Source organism: Sphaerodactylus townsendi, linkage group LG08 (assembly GCF_021028975.2).
Source record: "Sphaerodactylus townsendi isolate TG3544 linkage group LG08, MPM_Stown_v2.3, whole genome shotgun sequence".
In the NCBI taxonomy this organism is placed as follows: domain Eukaryota; kingdom Metazoa; phylum Chordata; class Lepidosauria; order Squamata; family Sphaerodactylidae; genus Sphaerodactylus; species Sphaerodactylus townsendi.
The window spans coordinates 86,809,456-86,830,574 of record NC_059432.1 but is presented as its reverse complement, the minus strand read 5'-3'; the positions used below and the strand labels follow the sequence as shown (position 1 = coordinate 86,830,574).

General features: G+C 44.0%; 1 protein-coding gene across 1 annotated transcript; it reads left to right on the top strand.

Moving 5' to 3' along the window:
- The first annotated feature begins 16,602 nt into the window (after positions 1-16,602).
- Positions 16,603-16,983, top strand: LOC125438483 (huntingtin-interacting protein K-like). The gene has a single exon (XM_048506920.1). The coding sequence runs from the start codon at positions 16,663-16,665 to the stop codon at positions 16,981-16,983; it is 321 nt and encodes a 106-aa protein (XP_048362877.1). The 5' UTR covers positions 16,603-16,662.
- The last annotated feature ends 4,136 nt before the right edge of the window (positions 16,984-21,119 follow it).

Sequence of the window (21,119 nt, the reverse complement as noted above, 5' to 3'; positions counted from 1 at the left end):
TATTATATCTGGAATGTTTTAATTTATTATTATTTTAAAGTGTGAAGTCTATTTTAAATATTAATCTTTGCTGCCCTGAGCCTGGCCATGGCTGGGGAGGAAGGGGTATCAATTTAAATAAATAAATGAGTGGATGGATGGATGGATGGATGGATGGATGGATGGATGGATGGATGGATGGATGGATGGATGGATGGATGGATGGATGGATGGATGGATGGATGGATGGATGGATGGATGGATGGATGGATGGATGGATGGATGGATGGATGGATGGATGGGCAGAAGAAAATGGGTGGGCAGCAGCAGCCCAAGGTGGCAGGTGAATGGCAGGTGAGCGGGCGAGCAGGTGAGCGACCAAGAAGTGAGCAAGCAGGTGAGCAGCCGGTGGGTGGGTGAGTGGGCAGCAAATGATCAGAGGCAGGTGGGTGGGGGCAGGAAGTACAAAGCAGTTCTCACTGGGGAAGAAGGGGTGGCCGAATGCATCCCTCCCCCCACGACACTCAGAAGTGGCAGCTGGGGCATCAGCCTCCTCTGTCCCCCCTTAGGTACACCACTGAATACCCCTGCCCCTCAATATTCAATTTAACATCAGTGAAACATATCTCCTTTGGGGGAACATATTAAGCACCTTTTATTTTCTTCTGATCATCAGGTCAGATCAGTACATCCTATCCCAGAGTCCTGACATTCTATCTCTGTTAATGGCGAGTGTGAGGGAGGGAAAGAAGCTGGCATCTGAAGCTCATAAAATACAGGCTTAGCGAGCACCTCTGAGGGATTCTTGTTGGACTGAAAAATAACATAGACTTATGAAAGGAAAGTACAAGGAGACCTTCAAGACCAGCAAACAAATGGGACATCTGAAGCAGGGAGGAGCAGCGCAGGCACAACTTTTCCGGTCATTCCTTTGGTCATTTAGTGAAACTGCCACAACAGGTGGGCAATTCATAAATGGCTTTTAAAATGCACCTTAGTGACTGACTGTTGAGAAACAGCCAGGTGGTACCAACATCAAATAAATGGGGAGGGGGTGCTAAAGGACAGAAAAATGCAGTACAGCACGGCAAAAGAAACACCTCCATCTCAGAGATTCAGCATGAGTTCACCTGGCCACAAGGCAAGAAGAGGAAGAGAACGGCAACCATAAGCCAATAGGCGTCCACAACCCACTTTAAAAGGCGTTGCAACCCACTTACATGTCGCAACCCACAGGCTGGGAAATGCTGATCTACATAATTTATACTGATCCAATACCACTGGTGTATTCACTGGAACATCTGCCATGTTACCTCTTGTATGATTGCTATTTTTTCAATGCAGTGCAAATTTCAGAAGTAAATTAAATCTCTCCCAAGCTGAGTGGTAATACACAATCACTTCTGGACTGGAACTGTTTGTTGGGCTTGTTCCAGCCCTGAAAATAATAAAAAAAAAGCATCTGTACAATTATTTCATACAGTTTGCAGGATACAGCTGCATCACACAGAACAGGAGGAGTCAGATATTTCCATTACACTAACAAGGATAGCCCATACCCTCCTCTTTCCCTGACCAGAACCTGCTTCCTTCAGCTTTACCACTGGACAGATCAGGCTTTTTGAGCAGGGAAAAAACTAAATGTTAGCGGTAATAAGCAACATTGGAGAGACAAGCATACATTGTATAAAAATAATAACACAGACCCCATGGTAGACAATTGTTTCACTGGGGATACTGGATATTAGTTCATTTCAGAACTAAAGCCATTTTTTCCCAGGTGCCTAGAAATCTGGTACGAAACATATTGAAACTATCACAATAAAATATTGGAACTGAACTATCACAATCGGCACAGTCCAAAGCCTGCTTTTATATACTTATGGGGTGTGCTGCACTATACATAATTTATTTTTAATTTTATTTTAGATGTTTAATGGGATTCATTGTTTTCCTAATTCAGCAGTTGGCAGCAACTGTGATGGGAGAAAATGTTTTGGTGTATATGGGTCCATAGTTCTTGCACATGACATTTACTACCACTTAAGGGCTTTGAATTCATGACTGAAACAAGTAAAAGTAAGCTTGCGTACTGCTCTGGGAAAGTCACCAAAAGGTAATGTGACTGGAGAGAAACTTCAAATTCAAAGCATCTGATATAAAACAAACTGTATTTCCTTCCCTAAGAGTGTTATAATAGACCTGAAATTTTGTAGCTAGAAATGAAGGTTTATAGAGTCTATTAAGAGAACATGTTGTATCTATGTCGTCTACATAATACTGCAGCTGTGTACAAAAAGAGCCAATATACCCCTATGCAGGAGTTCCCAAAGGCAAGAACCCACATCCTGTATTTATATGACACATTTGATGAAGCAAAGGTAATTCCAGGAACATAGACAGGAGGAATCAAACCACGTTGCATAACTCTTAATTTAAATATCTTCTTAGAAAAGTGTGAAGGCTATTTATTCTTTTAAAAATGTGTTTTTCTTCTACACCTTCGTCTAAGATTGAAAAACACATGTTTGTCCTAAGGAGAGGGCAGGCTCAGAGTGTGAACCAACTCTTATGGTGGTATATGTCAGAGTTACACCAGCAGAAAGGCCTGTTATGCCGGTGCAGACCCCAAGGACTGCTGTACTGCTTGTGGGAGCCCATCCAAGCCTGCAGTATCTGCCATCAGCACAACTGAGGCACAAGCTCATGCGCCGGTGTGGTTTTGGGCAATTCATGGGACGTGACTGGAGTTAGTTGACTCCCTGAAGCCCTTTCAGCCTGGGAATGCCCCGTGACAGAGGTGCACAGTTGCACCTTCAAAAATCACAGCATAGCTCATAGATGTCAAGTGCACTAAAAAAGAAAAGAACCTCTCCTATTTCAGAACCCTAAAAACTACCCCACTTCCAGAGGCAGAACCCACAAGGATGACCACATGCTAACAGGTAAGCAGGGGCCGCTCCTGGAGAGACTCTTCAATGTTTTTTTAAAAAAGGTAATTGATTTATCAATATTTTGTTACATTGCTATATCAATATGTACAATTCTGAAAACCCCCCAAAGCCTGCCAGTTGTTAGGGCTCAGCCTGGTCTCAAAGACATAGGTAAGGGGGGGGGGTTCCCTGGTTCAACCTCCCCATTACATGTCTGAAGCTCCGCCTCCTGTTTGTGAGTTTTTGTATTTGTTAGTGTTTTTTTCAGATTTTGGCCTGTAGGGGGTGCAGCTTTTAGGCTAGCAGCACCACAATTTCAGGGATTTTTTGGGAAACTCTCCTGATGATATCACCCAGGTTTGGTGAGGTTTGGTTCAGGGGGTCCAAAGTTATGGACTCCCAAAGGGGATGACCACATTCCCCATTGTTTCCAATGGGAACTAATAGGAGATGGGGGCTACACCTTTGAGGGTCTATAACTTTGGACCCCCTGAACCAAACTTCACCAAACCTGGGTGGTATCATCAGGAGAGTCTCCTAAAGATACCCTGAAAGTTTGGTGCTGCTAGCTTAACCATTTCACCCCTGACAGCAGGCACCACCCAAATTTCAATAGAAGAACGAATTGGGCGGCCAATCACCCAAAAATTAAACCAGAGATTGTATATATAATAGCAAGGTCTGTAATATGCTTGTCAATACGTGCAAATATATAATTGTATGGATATTTGCACATATTGATAAGCATATTACAGACCTTGCTATTATATATACAGTCTCTGGTATAATTTTTGGGTGATTGGCCGCCCAATTCGTTCTTCTATTGAACCACCCAAATTTCCCCAGATTCTCCTTTTAAATCCACTTCCTTCAGCATGGATTTAAAGGGAGAATCTGAGGTCCCCAGTTTAAACAACAAAAGTGATGCTGTTTCAGAATGGGGGATAATCCACCACAAAACAGAATCACTTTCAACGTTGTTTTAACTGGGGACCCCAGATTCTCCCTTTAAGGTGGATTTAAAGGGAGAATCTGGGCTCCCTAGTTTAAACACCATTGAAAGTGATGCTGTTTGGGGGTGGATTCCAGCATTACAGTGGCCGCCCATGGAGGGGGCACAAAACTCCGATTTTGCACTGGGATCCTTTTTCCCTAGCCCGGAAGGGTGGGCAGAAGGGAGTGCCATCTGGGAGTCCAGCCAGTGGGGGAGGGGGCAGGGGGGTGGGGCAGGGGAGTCTTCCATCCCTGGCCTCAGAGAGCTGCTTTTATAAGCACTGAGGCCAGGGGCAGGGCTTGGGCAGGTGGGAGCATGGCCCCACCCCCGAGCCCATCCCATAAAAAACTATACCTACATCACTGCGCTGTCTGAATGGGAACCTCTGGGAGGAAGACTCAGATAAGACGGGACAGTGTTCATTCCAGATTCTCAGGCACTACCTGTAGATGTAGAAGCTGAGCAGCCAGAAGTTCCTGCAGGACCAGGTCCACAGGCTCAGACAGAGCATTCAGGCTGGGATCCACAGCCAGGTCCAAGTTCTGAGATTCCCCAGCAAGAGCTTAGCTCTGAGACTCTTCAGCCCCTTGATGCAGAGCCAGAGAAGACCCTGACAGCTCCCTCACCACACCACACCACACCCATCTCCAGAACCCCAGAAGCAATGCAGAAGGCGACTGCGTTCTAGCTTACAGCAGACACAGCAGCATGTGAGCAGCTATGAGGCAAGCTAGATGCAGAGTCTTTTCAGGAGCCAGACTAGAGTAACCCAGCTGCAAGAGGTTATTGCATAAGGGAATGAGGGGCTGGCTATAAAAGAGAGGTTGCAGCTGAGCTAGCTTGAGGCAGCAACTTTGTGGTTTAGTTTGCAGGTTAGGGTTGCTTTTGTTCCTTGTCTTTCTCTGGATTCCTTGCTCTGTGCACATTAAATGTCTGAACTGGCTAAGACCTGTGTGTGGCCTATCCTTGGTTCCTGAGGGCCTGTCTATGACACCAGTGGAGAGTATGGAAAGAAATGGCCACCTCAAGACTTGGGATAGGAAAAAACAGTGCAGCTGTAAGCAGGACTTGGAGAACCTGAACTTTCCTGTCCACATAGCAACCATCGCATCAAAATGGGTTTGGGAAATATTGCAGAAAAGTTGGACACCATGATGGTGTGGGGAAGCAGGAGAATAACCTAAACAGCATCTGTGCCAGGGCAAACAAGCCCCATATAAATGGTCTCTGTTTTAACGATATTTTAAAAGCACATTAAAATTCTGTATTAATAATTACTCCAATTCTGAAAAAATAAGTATAATGATAACCTCTGGTACGGTTACAATAAGAAAAGCATCATGGGAGACAGAGAGGAGCTTCTCCAATTAAAATTATTTGAAGGGGTAGATAACATGACACATTAATCTCAGTTTCCATTCCATTGACTAATAAACTAATAATAAACTAATCATAAGTATAGCTAGTGACCAAACAGTTTGCATGAGCATATTTGTACAATTTTTTCTTACAGCAAGCAATATGTGTACATACTTAAGTGGCTATTTTAGGATAAAAGTCTTCTCAGCAGTGGGCAAGTGTCCATGAGATATCTGAGAGAAAGCTTCACTAGAGAGGGCAGGTATTCAAAAATGGATTTCTTCAAAATTGCCAATTCCTTAAGCCCAAACTCTTGTTCTTCATGAGTAATAAAATAATAACTTTTAAATAAGAGATAATAGGATCCCTGACTACCAACTGTTTAGCAATTTTCAGTTCCAGATAAGCAATTCTCTTGCCATTCATATCTCCCCCAGTAAATTCAAAGTGTTATCACAATATATTAATGTGGCCATTATCTCCCCATACAAGGAGACATGACAGAGAAAGACGTAGCGAAAGTGAACCATTGGATCTAACCCAATTCTTTTTGACAGTACACCTATTCATCAGTAATCAAACCAAAAACATTTTAAAGACCAAGATAATTTCATGACCATTGTATGTACATTAACTCCCTGCAGCTCCCTGCCTGTGGAAAACTGGTTCCATCACAAAGAGAGTGTCAGTCTAACCAGGTAACTATATGAAATGGTAAGCTAAAGTTTATCAACGGTCTCAAACCTTTACAGATAAAGCTAATGCATTAATATGCTGTGATTATCTTTTGTTGTTTTTAAGTGATGGCAAAGGAGTTTGCCAAGATATATTTTTATTCCTTGACATTGATTCAGGAAGTACTTTGACCAGAAAATTTGGTGAATTCCTTAACTATATTATATTTAGTGTTTTGTTTTTTTAAAAGCTTGGCTACGATAATTTTTTATTCATTACTAAAAATCTTAAAAACTAAATCAATTATTCTTTGGGGGTCATTAAAATAGATCTGTAAAAGGAATATTAGATGCACCTAACCACGTCATTCCAAGAACACTTGGGAATAAGCCCTACTAAATAGACTTGAGTAGGAGTCTGAGTAGACCTGTTTAAGATTACTATCTGAATTAAGTGAACCACAGCCCTTACAAGAGTAGCTATATGAATGTACTCACAAAAGTCACATTAAACAAAAAATATCTAGAGGACTGAAAATGTTTCAAGTGTTTAAAAAACGTTCCATGTGTTACAGCATTCCCAAGAATGCCATAACTGGCCAAAGAAAATACAGATGCATGGATACATAATGAGCGTTCATTTTTTGATGAAACAGTTGTGAAATGTAACAATGTCTAATGTGCAAAGGAACTATGGAGATCATCCAACAGGAGGCAAGTATGTAAGTGGTTAGTTAGAGAGGGTTATAAAGTTAGTGACCCCTCTGTCCTTTTGTGTCACCTCTTGTCTGTCCTTAGATCAACACTCTCAGGTCTAATACCTTGCTTCCTCTTGGAAGTTAGTTGCACATATTCTTCCTAGCTAGATAGATAGCAGCATGCTATTTTTCCCTCTTTCCTATCCTAAATGTACTTCCTAGCAAACATTTACCTTTTACCTTTTTAATCAGCGTGTTAGCCGTTTTTCTGTGAGTTAAACACCAACAGGTTGTCAACCTCAAAATATGTTGCATTAATCCTGAAAGGAAAGCTAATCTACTAGATCGTGGTGTCCAATTCTGGTGCCCCAGATGTTAATGGACTAGGGTTCATCTGGGGTGCCAGAGTTGTACAGATCATTTCAGAAATTTCTTCTTGAGTTGTACTAGAGTTGTACTAGATCTGAGTTGTACTAGATCCTGTGCCAGAGTTGTACTGGAATTCAGGGGTAGGGAACCTGCGGTTCTCCAGATGTTCAGGAACTACAATTCCCATCAGCCCCTACCAGCATGGCCAATTGGCCATGCTGACAGAGGCTGATGGGAATTGTAGTTCCTGAACATCTGGAGAGCCGCAGGTTCCCTACCCCTGCACTAGATCATTTCAGAAACTTCTTGGAGAATATGTGGCTGAACAACAAGATCCAGAGATGGAGTCCCTTTCCTTAAATAATTACACTGCCTCATCTATGATCAGAAAGAAAATTTAAAAAGCAAAGCACATGTGTGATAACTTTGAAAGAATTCCTAAAATATTTTTTTGCCACCATAAAGGCAAAATGCATGAAAGAAATATTTGAAGACGTTATAACTGGACAGTACATGAGTGGAATGGAAGAGAAGAGGACCTAGCAACAGTTAAATTGGAATATGCAATTTTCTCCTGGGAAACTGATCTCTATTAGATCAGTTGTAATAGCAGTAGATTTCCAGGCTCAGCCTGGAGGTTGGCAAACCAAGTTAAAAGTGGTCACTCCAGTCAACACTGTGATGCAGCAGAAGAACACTGAAACTTGCTCTTACAACTGTTCACCAATAAAGTATCTATCATAGCAAAATGCAAACTGCCACATAAAGGAATAAAACTGGGAAGTTCCTTCCTTATCTTGCATACTCTGGGTATTCCCCTCCATAAGGCAAACAAAAGACCAGCACTCCAAACTCCTTTCTAACAGAAGACTAGGCCTGACATAGACTCCTCACAAGTTGGTGCTTCCATTGGTACTCTACCTATAGTCAGCTAAGTGTGCAGACAGAGAAAATACTTAGAGCTGTAAGCACAACTCAGCTTTGGAGAAGACTATGAAGCCCAGCAAATGATGAGTTCCTTCCCTCCTGTCATCTGTCCCCCCCCCCTTCAGATTAAAATATCTGAAAAATCAATTTACTACACATTACAAAGTCCTTGAGTAATGTTTGGGTCTGCCATGATTACACATCTATGTTGTGAGTTCTATCCAGGGAATGGTTTCCAGGTTCACAGAAACCTGATTCGGATTGGGACTACAGCATGTCGAGTGAGGTTGCTTATACCTCCCCCACCCCAACACTGTTTCCTGGTCTGATGTGACTCAGGGGGCAAGTGGCATTGCAGAAACCTATGTGAATGTGAGTCATTCAGTGAGGCAAGTGACACCCTGTGGATGTTTCAGGTCAGGAAAATGGTGCAGGGAGGAAGGCTTAATGCGCCCCCTTGCCCAATACATCATAATCGTGATCCGAATTGGCCCCCAAGTGCCTAGGAATTGAGTTCCTGAATGGAACTCTCAACACACATCTAATTGAAATTCCCTTGAGAACTTTGTAACATGTAGTTAGGCCCTGTTACAGTATTCAGCCTAGCTCAGGCCCTTTCCACACAGGCCCTGAACAGGGGTGCATCGGCATAAACGATGCCGATGCACCCCCCGGGACCGTTTGCATGGACGGTTTGGGTAGGGGCAAAGGCTCAGCCTTCGCACAGGCTGCGCCGTCCCTGAATGCCTTACCTTCGTCTCCTGGCTCCCGGCGCATCACAGAGGCCAGGGGACACTCCCCTGGCCTGAGCGACAGCTCTGGAGTCGCAGGCTGGGGTGTGTGTGTCCCCTGGCCTCTCCAATGTGCTGGAAGCCAGGAGACGAAGGTAAGGTGTTCAGGGAAGGCGGGGGGGGGGGGGTGGCGCCTTCCACCTGCTGCCGTTTGGAGCGAGGTTCAACAGTGGCATCTTTGTGCCACTTGGGCGTTGCAGCAGCACCTGCTGTGCAAACACCACCCCAGGGATGGCGTTTTTGGCGTTCCTGGGGCGCTGTTATCTGCCTGTGCGGAAACAGTCTTAGATACATCTACTTTTCAGCCTTCCTTACTGTACCATTTCTTGGCTTTAAGCAACAGTGTAGTTTCATGATCATATCCATAATAGCAGGCATATAAGGCCACAGAGATATGTCTGATCAAGTCATCCTATAAGCACCCACCCCAATATGTTACAAGCAGACTAAGACTAGCATGACATCAATCACTGCCCAAGTTATTAAGTTGTCTGAAAGTCAGGTCAGTCCCCAATTATAATATGCCACTTGCTAAAAATGCTGCTGATTAATCACTCTATCTTTTGCCACCATGGTTGTGCCAATAAATTGTTGCTTGGATACCCTTGTGGAATGAAAACCAAGAACAATAGTATAAAACAAAAACAAAGAAACAAACAGATGATCTCATTGACAGTCAATGGACATCTGGAATTATTTGGAGAGACAATAGAGCAGCCATGATCTCCATATTGGCTTTACTACAGGCTGAGAAGGTTGCTGAAATCAATTTTTATACAGACAAGGCGTAGAGTTGAGTATATTGCCTATCACACATTTTATAATAGAACCTAATTAGTAATCATGTATATAGTCATTTCCAGACATCATGTCATTGTGATGTGTAACACCATACATACTTATTTAATATATACGTTGCATAGACTCAAGTCACACCTTTCCATCTGGGTTAGTGCCCTGGCTACCAGGTATGAGGAAAGTACCAGTAACCACCGGGTCTGACAGCAGGGGTTCTCAAGTCACAGTCCAAGGTCCAATAGCACAATCAGAAGGCAGCCCAAGATCTTTGTCTAGGGTCGGATTACGTGTTCCTAAAGCAGAGTCAAAAGCAGTTCAAAGGTCAGGTAATAACAACAGATACAAAACAGGCTACACAATTGGGGTGGGGGAGTCAGCATGACTGCAAACACATTGATACCACACTAAGTGCAGCCTTACATACAGAGCTTCCCTACAGGTGATGCTGGATTCCATACTAGGCTCTTTCCCATGAATTAAGTCAACTCCTACACTTATGAGGAGTACTGGGTCTAGATCCTATGATGACTGATTGGTCTCTGCTGGCATTTCCTTAACAGAGGTAAAGTCGAAAAAGAGTATGGATGTATACCCCACCTTTCTCTCCTGAAAGGAGACTCAAGGTGGTTTACAAACTCCTTTCTCTTCCTCTCCCCACAGCAGACACCTTGTGAGGCAGGCAGGGCTGAGAGAGTTCCAAAGAACTGTGACTAGCCCAAGGTTACCCAGGAAACCCAAGAAAACAGATCTAGTTCACCAGCTAAGCCTCTGCCACAATAGTGGAGGAGTGGGGAATCAAACTCGGTTCTCCAGATTAGAATCCACTTGCTCTTAACCATTACACCATGCTGGCTCTCTAGGATTTCCATCCTCCAAGTGACAGCTGGAGATCTCCTGGGATTACAATTGATCTCTAGGTGACAGAAATCAGTTCACTTGGAGAAAATGGTGGCTTTGAAAGGTGGATTCAATAGCATTATTCAAAGGTGGATTCAATAGCAACTGAAGTTCCTCTCCTCACCAAAACCCATCCTCCTCAGGCTTCACTCTGAAAATCTTCAGAAATTTCTCATTGTAGAGTTGGCAACCCTAGTGAGCTGTCAGGTGTGCACACCTGTGCATGGTTGATGCCTCAGCCTTAGCCCTTTGTCTCTTTGTTATCCTAAGTAGGCAGTCTCCTTGGGAGCTGGAAAGAAATAGCTTGAAACCTGAGCAATAGATTATGTGAGGTGGTGTCACTAAGACTGAAAGATGTGGATTGTTTACATAGATTGTTCCAGTGAAACTCTCTAAATAAGTCAGACTGGTATTCTACCCTAAAGTGGATCTTAAAACAGTATGGGGGTGTTCTGGCAGGAAAATCTAGAAAACAAAGAAGTGATTGCTTTTTCAGAGTTTTGACAAAAGGATAGGAGATGCTTAATAGTTAACCGTTTGGCTGATAAAGGTGTGGTCCCAGGAGAAAGTTGGACTGTTTCCTCAAGTGCAGATTCATTAGACGGATGGTACAGATAGGGTGAGTACTGGTCTGCTAGGAGTACTAATTGAAATCCCTTAAGGTAACACAGTGGGGTTTAGCTGTTCTCATTATTAAGCCAGGCACAGCTCTAGGCTAAGGGGAAAATGTCAGCAGCCAACCATTTCCTGTTCAGGCATGAAAGATGAAACAAATTGGTTTTCAGTTGAGGGGAATCTATTTTGGGGAGCAGGGCCCTCCTCTGAAGAAGCCCTTAACAGGAGGAGGGACCCAGCTGTCAACATCCTCTGTTTCTGGGGTGCTCCGGGAAACCGGGAAACTCCGGTGGGTCTGGTTGTGGGCAGGTGCATGCTGGGGCTTCCAGACCGGGGGAGGGGGGGGCTTCTGGCTCAAGGTACCATCAGGAAGGCCTCACCAGAATGGTCTGTCAAAGTTGGGCTTAGGCACGGATTGTCCTCCAGTGAAGATTCATCTTCTCTTGCTTCTGGGATAGTCCGTGACTTAGTTCAAAGAACACAATGACTTTCTAACTGATGTTCGATATTTTGGAAAGTGTAGTCCTGGGACTAAGTGGAAACCTAGCAAGAATAAGGAAAGCTGAAACATTCAACATTCTGACTATTGCTTATCATGGACTGCAGCAAAGAATGTCTGTATGAAACCTTTTTAAAGTCTTGCTGCTTCATTTTTTTGGGCAAACTTCCTAGTCTTATATACCAAAAGAATGACTGTTGTTTTCCATCTTCCCTAAAAGCTATGCCATACCACAGATTATAGGCCGACATTGACAGAAACTAGATACTATTTGACCTGAGCTCCATTTTTAGCACAGTTTATCTATGGTACACCCAGACCTGGATGTCCCAATCTCATCAGATATTGAAAGTTATATTTGGATGGGAAATCACAAAGGAAGTCCAGGGTTGCTACACAGAGGCAGGCACTAGCCAAGCATCTCTTACCTTGAAAACTCGTATGAGGTTGCTGTAAGTCAATTGCAACTTGATGGTAGTTTCCACCATCAGACATCTAATAATCACTGATCAAACCAGTCATGCAAATGGTTTGCCAAGGTAGTAATTCAACGGAACGTATTTTACGTCCATGAGAAATTATTAAAGGGAAAGGAATGACTCATAATGTCTGATGAATAATCAAGAGTTCATCTTCAGGAACGCAGAGACAAACTCAGCAAGCAAGTTATGTCTTACCACAACTACTGGGTGGGTATGAGGAGAAACAGTCACAGTGCTAACTGTCATTTATTTTATTTGAAAAATTGAATTGTCACCTGTCACATTTTTTTCCAGAAATGGATTACTTCTTGCAAGTCAATCCATTAACAAAACACAGCCTCTGAACCCCATTAAACCAAGGCAATCTTATGCGGTCCTATGCAATCCTACCACATCTCCATCCAGGACTGCACTGAACATCAGGCAGAAAATAGCAAGCAAAATCTGTAGTTTTAACAATGGACGGGCGTGCCAGATAATTCCTTTGAAAATACATTGCACAGTTTCAGCATTAGACAAGAACAAGCGGAGAATCGCTCCTCCCACCCTCCCTCCTCTTCAGCAGTATGAGGAGGTTTCCCTCCCTCTCAATGGCATGCTGCCCCCAGCGCACTCTCCATATCTCTTGGCAATTCACTCAGAGCAGTCTGGGTGGGTGCACCCAGTGGTGGGATTCAGCAGGTTCGCACCACTTCAGCAGAAACGGTTGTTAAAATAGTGCTTGTAAACAACCACTTGTTAAATTATTTGAATCCCACCATCGGAACCTGTTAAATTATTTGAATCCCACCACTGCGTGTGCCCTCATCCTCTCTCTTGGCTTGGACAGAGAATGCTTTTTTATTGGGGAGTGGTGGAATTTACCACCCTATTTTTAAAATAAAAGTCAGATTTTTCTGTAGACCTTGGAGGTTCCCCAGGTCTGCAGAAACATCTGGTCAGTTTATGTATGTCCCCATTCACTGATTTGGGTATCCGCAGGTAAGGGGCACACTTGGGAATTAGTTATATAGACACATTACTCCAGCGGCTGAAACCCTGGTTCAATATAGAACCAAATAAGGCTCTTAAAAAAAGAAAATGATATCTTTAGATTTAGGTATATTGGAGGGGTAGGTAGGATTCTAAAGTAACTGGTATATGAAGGGACTGGCCAAGGTTTTTATGGGACTGAAGAGACACTTCACTGAAAGGGAAATGGTAGAGATGAACAACTGTCAGTACTCCAAGTGCAAACAATGGGCAGATTTATGCCAGTGAATGAAAACAATCACGCAGGACGTCTCTGTGTATGTTTACTTATTGTGAAACTTTGTGTATGCCACGTCCTCATAAACTACTTGCAGACTGCAGTGACAGTTACAGGCTGGAGAAATTATTAATCAGCATGCTAATATGATCAGTCATGTTAAGTTTCTATTTTTAATTATGCAAATAGTGACTCTTATACCAGCACTCTGTTGATCTCTTGGTCTGAATTTTGACATAGCTTGGCTCTAATTATAAAAGGTTGCTGACTCCTACGTTTCACATTTAGATCTTATTCTCGAAAAAGGGTGGGTGTCTGGAGCTGGGCCAGTACCTGGACCTCCCTCCCACTCCACCTCCCCCACACCCCTGCAACAGCAGCACCTCCAAAGCAGCAGCAATGCTTACCATTGGCAGCCAGGAGTGGGGCATCGCTGCCACCACCACAATCTAACCTAGCTTGGGGGCCAGCCATGACCCCAAGTCCACTACTGGTGACCCCAGGCATTCTGGGCTGCTGGGCAGGGCCATGGGATCAAGGCATGGCAGGACACTCGGCAGGACAGCAACTTGACAAACTCACAAATGGAAGCCAAAATGCTAGCCACAGGCAACAGAGGCAGGCAAGAATGGGAAGTAGGTGGCCATTACAGGGTTCCCTGGCTCCCCCAATGGGCAAGGAGGAGGTAGGTTCCACCCCCAAAATCTTCAGGTATTTCCCATTCTGGACCTGGCAACCCTAATCTCTAGCATGTTGCTTTAAAATAAAATTGCAAACCAGACCAGTATTCTAACATTTTGTTTCTGGTGCTAACATATCTAAGACTGGCACAGTTGCTGAAAGAAGTAAAAATAGCAAGGATTGCAAAAAAAAGAAAAGTGTTAATTCTGAATGACAGCAGGGGATTTCTCAAACGTGTGGGAGACTGTGTACCAGCTAGACGAGAGCTTGTGTGGTCTGGCAACATGAAATCAGAAGGAAAACAAACACTACGTTGAGGGAAACAAAGTATTTGTTACAAACAGGATTTGGGAGAGTATGAATCAAGCTACAGCTAATTAATTAACTGCATGATTGTGTGAGTTGATTCTTAACTGGGTCGGGAAGAGAAAGAAATATCCTTGATTCATGGAAAAGGTGATGAAAAAACATTGTTTTATCCTGGTTAAGGACCTCATATTGATGGTATTTGGTCCAAAACCTGATGCATTTGGTGAGTGTCCCCTTCATAAATCTCCCAAATCACCTCAGTTTGAAAACCTCTACTCTTCACAAAACCTCTCCTTTGTCCACATAATACTATAATAGGGAATGAGGAAGCCAAGAATGGCAGATCTGAACGTAGGTTTACTAACTGGCCAAGAAAAAAAAAACCCTTTTCCTTTGAGATTTAATATGCAGAAATGGGTAGGTGAAGTTTTCTTGGCATGGAATTAAATAACCTCACCTGATAATTGCTGCCAATCAGACATGTTAAATGGACAACCACAATGGAGAGGGGTGATATAGAAATTTAGTAAAATTAAATAAATGGCCAGTTTAAACTTTACTACATACGAAGCCAAACTACCCTTGATAGATCCTTATTTTTTCCTGTGAACAGGAGGGATTCTCCCTGGGCACAGGCACAGAAAATCTTCCTTATCACCTCCTACGTGATCCCTACCAACTTGAGATGGGAGGAAGAACTTGCACCCTCTCCATGGAGAGTATGTGCTCTACCTCTGAGACCCAGCTCTTCTGGTGATTAATAAAAGCTATAACTTCCCTGTCTCCTTGGACAAATGTTGCCAGAGAACATACACTATCTTGGTTTTTGCATTTGTTTATTTAGACCCCATTTCTGCCGCCTGTTGTTCTCCCCTCTGCATTTTATCCTTACAAAAACCATCCTGTGAGCCAGGTTAGGCTGACAGGCAGAGCATATGATGGGTTCAAGGTCACCAGCAGGCTTCCATGGCAGTAGGGGGATATGTTGATCACTGTTACAGGAAGCGAGCTCTTCCTGCAACAGTCCTTCCTCCTTCTTATATTTGAGGAGGCCCAGGAGAGTGTGGAACAGTTTTCTGACTCATTGTGCCATTGCTCAGCTGTACATATTGTGGCCTGTTTGTCAGCCACTGTGTCATCATTCTCTTACGTTTTATACAGTCAGAAGAAAAATCCCTTTGCCGGTATTACCCGGGCTTCCTCTTCCTTCCCAAACTTCCCCTTGTCACCAGTCTGTAATATTACATCCACAGGACTTAGTTCCTCCAAAGAATGAACCAACAGCATTTTTTTTTTGTCTTTGCAGAAGACATACTCTGTGGTGCACTCTTTCAAAATTCCCTTGGGCCAAACTACCTACACTTTCCCGCTTCCTCCTCAATCTCAATCTTGGCCCATTTTATTATTATATTGTAAGAAGAAAATGAAGGTTGGCAACAATTGGAACCAAAAAAAAAGGAAGAAAGCCAATGGTGCATTGGGAAGAAAATTTTATTTCAATATGTTAATAACTTGTACTCATTTTGTATTAAGCTTCCTCAGGGGGAACCTATAGATATGTCCCAAAATGAAAAGAAGAAGAAAGAAGTTTAAACTTCCTCTTATTTGAAAAAAACACATCTAAATAATGATAAAGACAAGTTTAAGAAGACAGAACTTCTGAGAATGTGCAAAGTACACTTAATTATGAAGAACCACCAAGGTAGTGCTAGGAACTTAGAATAATGTTATAACAATTATTGCAGGCATGTAAAAATAAGACAGTTCCAAGCTATTAGTTTCAAAGCTTATTTAATAGAGTGAATAAACTCTTTGTAACCAATAGTCTATGCTGACCTGTGGGCTATAAAAGCAGCAGTGCTCCCACTAAACCAGCTTTGAAAAAGCGTTTGTTCTCACTTTGCATTTACCTAAATCAAAACCAGCCAGGAAATGTTTCCATTTAACCCATGTGATACCAAGAATGTCTACTTAAGAATCCACTTTTCTTACTTTCTAAGAATCATATCATTTCGGCTATCAGATCTATATATAGTCCCAGGGGAAAAAATCAGTCGGGCCATAGTTATGTTCTAAAAAAATGTGGTACCAATAGTGCACCTGGTTTTTTTTTAATGTAAGAGGTTATGTTTATGTTCTCCAATGCACACCTTTCATTTCCTTTTCATTTTATCCACATATAGCCGTGGTGGCGAACCTTTGGCACTCCAGATGTTATGGACTACAATTCCCATCAGCCCCTGCCAGCACGGTCAATGGGCCATGCTGGCAGGGGCTGATGGGAATTGTAGTCCGTGAACATCCGGCGAGCCGCGGCTTGCAGAGCCCTGGGCCAGCCCCTCGTCCAAGGCGCGCTTCCGGAAGTCCGTCACCGCGGGCGACGGAAGCGGCGGCCGGCGGAGCGAGCGATGGCGGCGGAGGGCGATGTGGAGCTGGAGCTGGAGGCGGAGCCCAACGGGTCGGCGAGCGGCGGCGATGGGGGCCGCCCGGCCGAGAAGCCGCGGAAGCACGACAGCGGCGCGGCCGACCTGGAGCGCGTCACCGACTACGCGGAGGAGAAGGAGATTCAGAGCTCCAACCTGGAGACGGTGCGCGCGCGCATGCGCCCCCGAGGGGACCGGGCCGGCCGGCCGGCCGGGGGGTGGGGGTGGAGGGGCGCTTCCGCTCTTTGGGGGCTAATTTCACTAATGACCCTTCCAGATGAACCAGGTCTCTCTTACCCTGGTTGATCAAGACTGCATTCAAGTAACACAAAGGGCCCTTCCACTCATGCAGAATAATGCACTTTCAATCCACTTTGCAGCTGTACGGAATAGCCAAATCCACTTGCAAACAATTGTGAAAGTGGATTGAAAGTACATTATTCTGCATGTGCAGAAGGGGCCCAAGTTATGGTGATAGGTTGTCCCTCTTATTCCAGACTGAGTAGAGTGAGTTGGGGGGAAGCCAGAACTCCTACTTGCCATCTTTCAGAGCCACCTACCCACCATATTTTAATCCCACTTTCCTCCAAGAAGCTGAAGGTGGGTTGCATGGTTTTTCCTCTCATCCATTTTATCCTCACAACCACCCTGTAAAGTGAGAGAGGGTGAAAGGCCCGAAGTCACTCAGTGAACTCTTTCAATTCTCTTTAAAGGTCAAACCGGTGGAGAGACCACCAGGCAATCCATGCATGGAACAGCCCACCATTTTCCTCTTATAAATAGCTGCTGGCATGTGAGAGATCTTCAATTCAGATTGTTTTCATGGCCAGGGAAGATGGCTTTTCCTCATCACAATCAGTCCTGCAGTTCTGACCTGGATCTTATCAGATCTTGGAAGCTAAGCAGGGTCACTCTTGGCTGGTATTTAGATGGGAAACCTCCAAGGACTACAGGGTCGTGATGTGAAGACAGGCATTGCCAAGCCACCTCCAAATGTCTCTTGCCTTGAAACCGCACCAGGGGTCACTGTAAGTCAAATGAGGCAACACTTTCCACCACCTCCACCACCCTAGGGGATGGGGCAGTTTATAAATCGAAAGAATAAATAAATAAATAAATACTTACAACAGGGAGTCAAAGGGCAATTCAGAGGAGGACGCAGCAGAGGACGCACCAGTGCACCAGGCACTTTTCCCCCTTGCTACGCCTCTGGGCTGAGAGCTCCATACACAGTGCAGCCAGAGTTCCATTTGGGTTTATCCACATACCATAGAAATGAGAAGGTATTCTGGGTTCTGTCTGACCAGAGGAGTAAGGGATATAAGATAATAGACATACTACCTCCATTTCAGCAAGAACATCAGGAACGAAGAATCAGCTTGGCCCAAAGTCAATACGTGTGCAGTTTCATACTGCCAAATTGTCCCATCCACTATCTTCTTCCTCCACTCCCCTTCATTTGTACATCTTTTCTTTTAAGTTGGCAAAACTACGGCACAACTAGTCATTTGGTTTGCTAAGAGTTGGGTCTCAGTTCCCAGAGTATGCTGCATGGAGCTGCAAAAACAGGGAAATAACTTCCTTCCCCTCTGCCAGTATGGTTCTGGTGTGGGAAAACAACTGAGGGGGGTGGCAAGAGTCCTTTATTTGCAGTCGTGTTCTGCATCCAAACAAGCTCTGCTTTGGGTGCTGTGTGGTTTCCGGGCTGTATGGCCGTGTTCTAGCAACATTCTCTCCTGACGTTTCGCCTGCATCTGAGGCTGGCATCTTCAGAGGATCTCTGAAGATGCCAGCCACAGATGCAGGTGAAACGTCAGGAGAGAATGTTGCTAGAACACGGCCATACAGCCCGGAAACCACACAGCACCCAAGTGATTCCGGCCATGAAAGCCTTCGACAAGCTCTGCTTTATTTAATAGGGTGTCATGCCCCCACAGAGGCTTTTGTTATTTCCCCATTAAACTTCAGTTTCCACATAGTTAGCATGGTTTTAGTTCATTGTTAAGTCTTCTAAGGGAGGGTATTTTAGTTAGCCCCTGTCCCTTTAAGACATTTCCCAATAGGCAGTTTCCCTCTTTACCCAGCAATCCCTTGTTTTAGTTCTAGCCAGTCAGTCAGAGTGAGGTGCCCAGGGTAGTTGGAGACTGGAATATTCGTGATGTACATATTAATATATGGTGGTCCATAGAGCACAAGTTAAGTTTAACAGAAGTTAAAAATAGACAAAGTCTGAAAGGACTAAAAGGAAGCAAGACATAGTGGACTTTCTTGAAAGCAGCCAAGAGAAGACACAGTCTTCAGCTTCAAACCTGCTCAAGACAAGCAAGTATTCTGATTTAGATAGACCCAAAGGAGGAGTTAGGGTCTTGATTCTCTCCAATAATAAACCTACTGTTGAACTGTTGAACCTGGCTTGTGTCTCCCCCACTCTGTCCTAGCCAAGTACAGGGCACCAAAAACAGATTCACTGGGGGGCAAAACAAGGGGTTCCCTGCGGCTGTCATGTGGCAGCGGGAAACTAGACTAGCCAGCTGTGGGTTGGAAAATACCTGGAGATATTGGGGATGGAGCCTGGGAAGGGTGGGGTTTGGGAAGGGGAGGGACCTCAGCAGGGTATAATGCCATAGACTTAGAGTCCACCCCCCAAAGCAGTCATTTTCCCCAGGAGAACTGATCTTGATCACCTGGAAATCAGTTGTAATAACAGGAGATCTCCAGCCACTACCTGGAGATTAGCAATCCTATGAGGAGCTGGAGAACCCAGGCTCAATTCTTGAAACATGCCAAAGTCTAGTTTGGCTTTAATCTGCTGATCAATATGAGCTACTCTGGGAAACAACGTCTGAAAGCAGGATAAAAATAAAAACAAACAGATATTTTTTTAGAAATAAGTCACACACACACACATACACACAGATACACTCTGGTAAAACAGTTCCCAATTAGATCTGATTAATATGACCAACCAACTGAAACTGGGTGGGAGAGTTGGTGGCAGTTTCATTTTATAAATAATCATCCCAATTTAAAACCAGACAAGATGAATTCAGCATGTAAAAATAGCTATGAAAAGTTATATGTTCAAATAAACAAGGAACTATAGAAAAAAAGAAGAGTTTGGATTTATATTCTACCTTTCTCTCCTGCAAGGAAACTCAAGGTGGCTTACAAGCTCCTTTCCCTTCCTCTCCCCACAACAGACACCTTGTGAGGTAGGTGGGGCTGAGAGAGTTCTGAAGAACTGTGACCAACCCAAGGTTACCCAACAGGAATGTAGGAGTGCAGAAACACATCTGGTTCACCAAATAAGCCTCTGCCATTCAGGTGCAGGAGTGGGGAACCAAACCTGGTTCTCCAGATTAGAATCCACCTTCTCTTAACCACTACACCACACTGTTATGTGTAGAGAGAGATACACAGAGAGAGATACACAGAGAGAGATACACAGAGATGTGGTACATTCCAGCCACAGGTGGATATTCAGATAAGGTTGTACTGTAATTAAAGTCAGTATAGGCCAGTGATGGCGAACCTTTTTGAGACAGAGTGCCAAAACTGCAACACAAAACCCACTTATTTATCGCAAAGTGCCAACCTGGCAATTTAACCTGAATACTGAGGTTTTAGTTTAGAAAAAATGGTTGGCTCCGAGGCGTGCATTACTCGGGAGTAAGCTTGGTGGTAGTTGTTGGCTTTGCTTTGAAGCAACCATGCAACTCTTTGAACGGGTGAATCACGACCCTAGGAGGGTTTACTCAGAAGCAAGCCCCATTGCCAGCAACCGAGCTTACTCCCAGGTAAAGGATCGTGATTTAGTTCTTTGCATGAAAATCAGTGGGGTTTAACAGCGCTTAACAGGGTTACTTATACTGCTTCCCCAAAACTAGGTCTTAGGTTTAATGCTAATAATCGAGCCCAGCGGCCCAGGCCAGCCTAGATGTGTGTGTGTGTTTGCGTGTGCGCCCTCATTGGTATAGGCCAACAGTATTTTCATCACTGCTAAATATTTTTGTTAGATTCCTGGAATGAAAATGTTGGGCAATTGCTTATCACCTTTGCAATGTCTCCCAAGAAGAGCCAGTTCTCTGCTTCAGTCTGCTATCATTTTTTAAAATCTCATCCTATCCCAGTAAACTATGACAGGTTGCTGCAGTATCCAAACAAAATTCTTAAATCATCTCCCCACTTGGGGCATCATCCCTACACAGCTCTATATTTCATAAAGAAAAAGAAGAGTTGGATTTTACATCCTGCTTTTCTCTACCATTAAGGAATCTTAAAACAGCTTACAAACCTTCCCTTCCCCTCCCTGCAACAGATACCTTGTAAGGCAGGTGGGGCTGGAATGGGGACAGGAGATCTCCTGGGATTAAAAGTGATCTGCAGACTATAAAAATCAGCTGCCCTGGAGAAATGGCTGCTTTGGAAGGTGGCCTCTATGA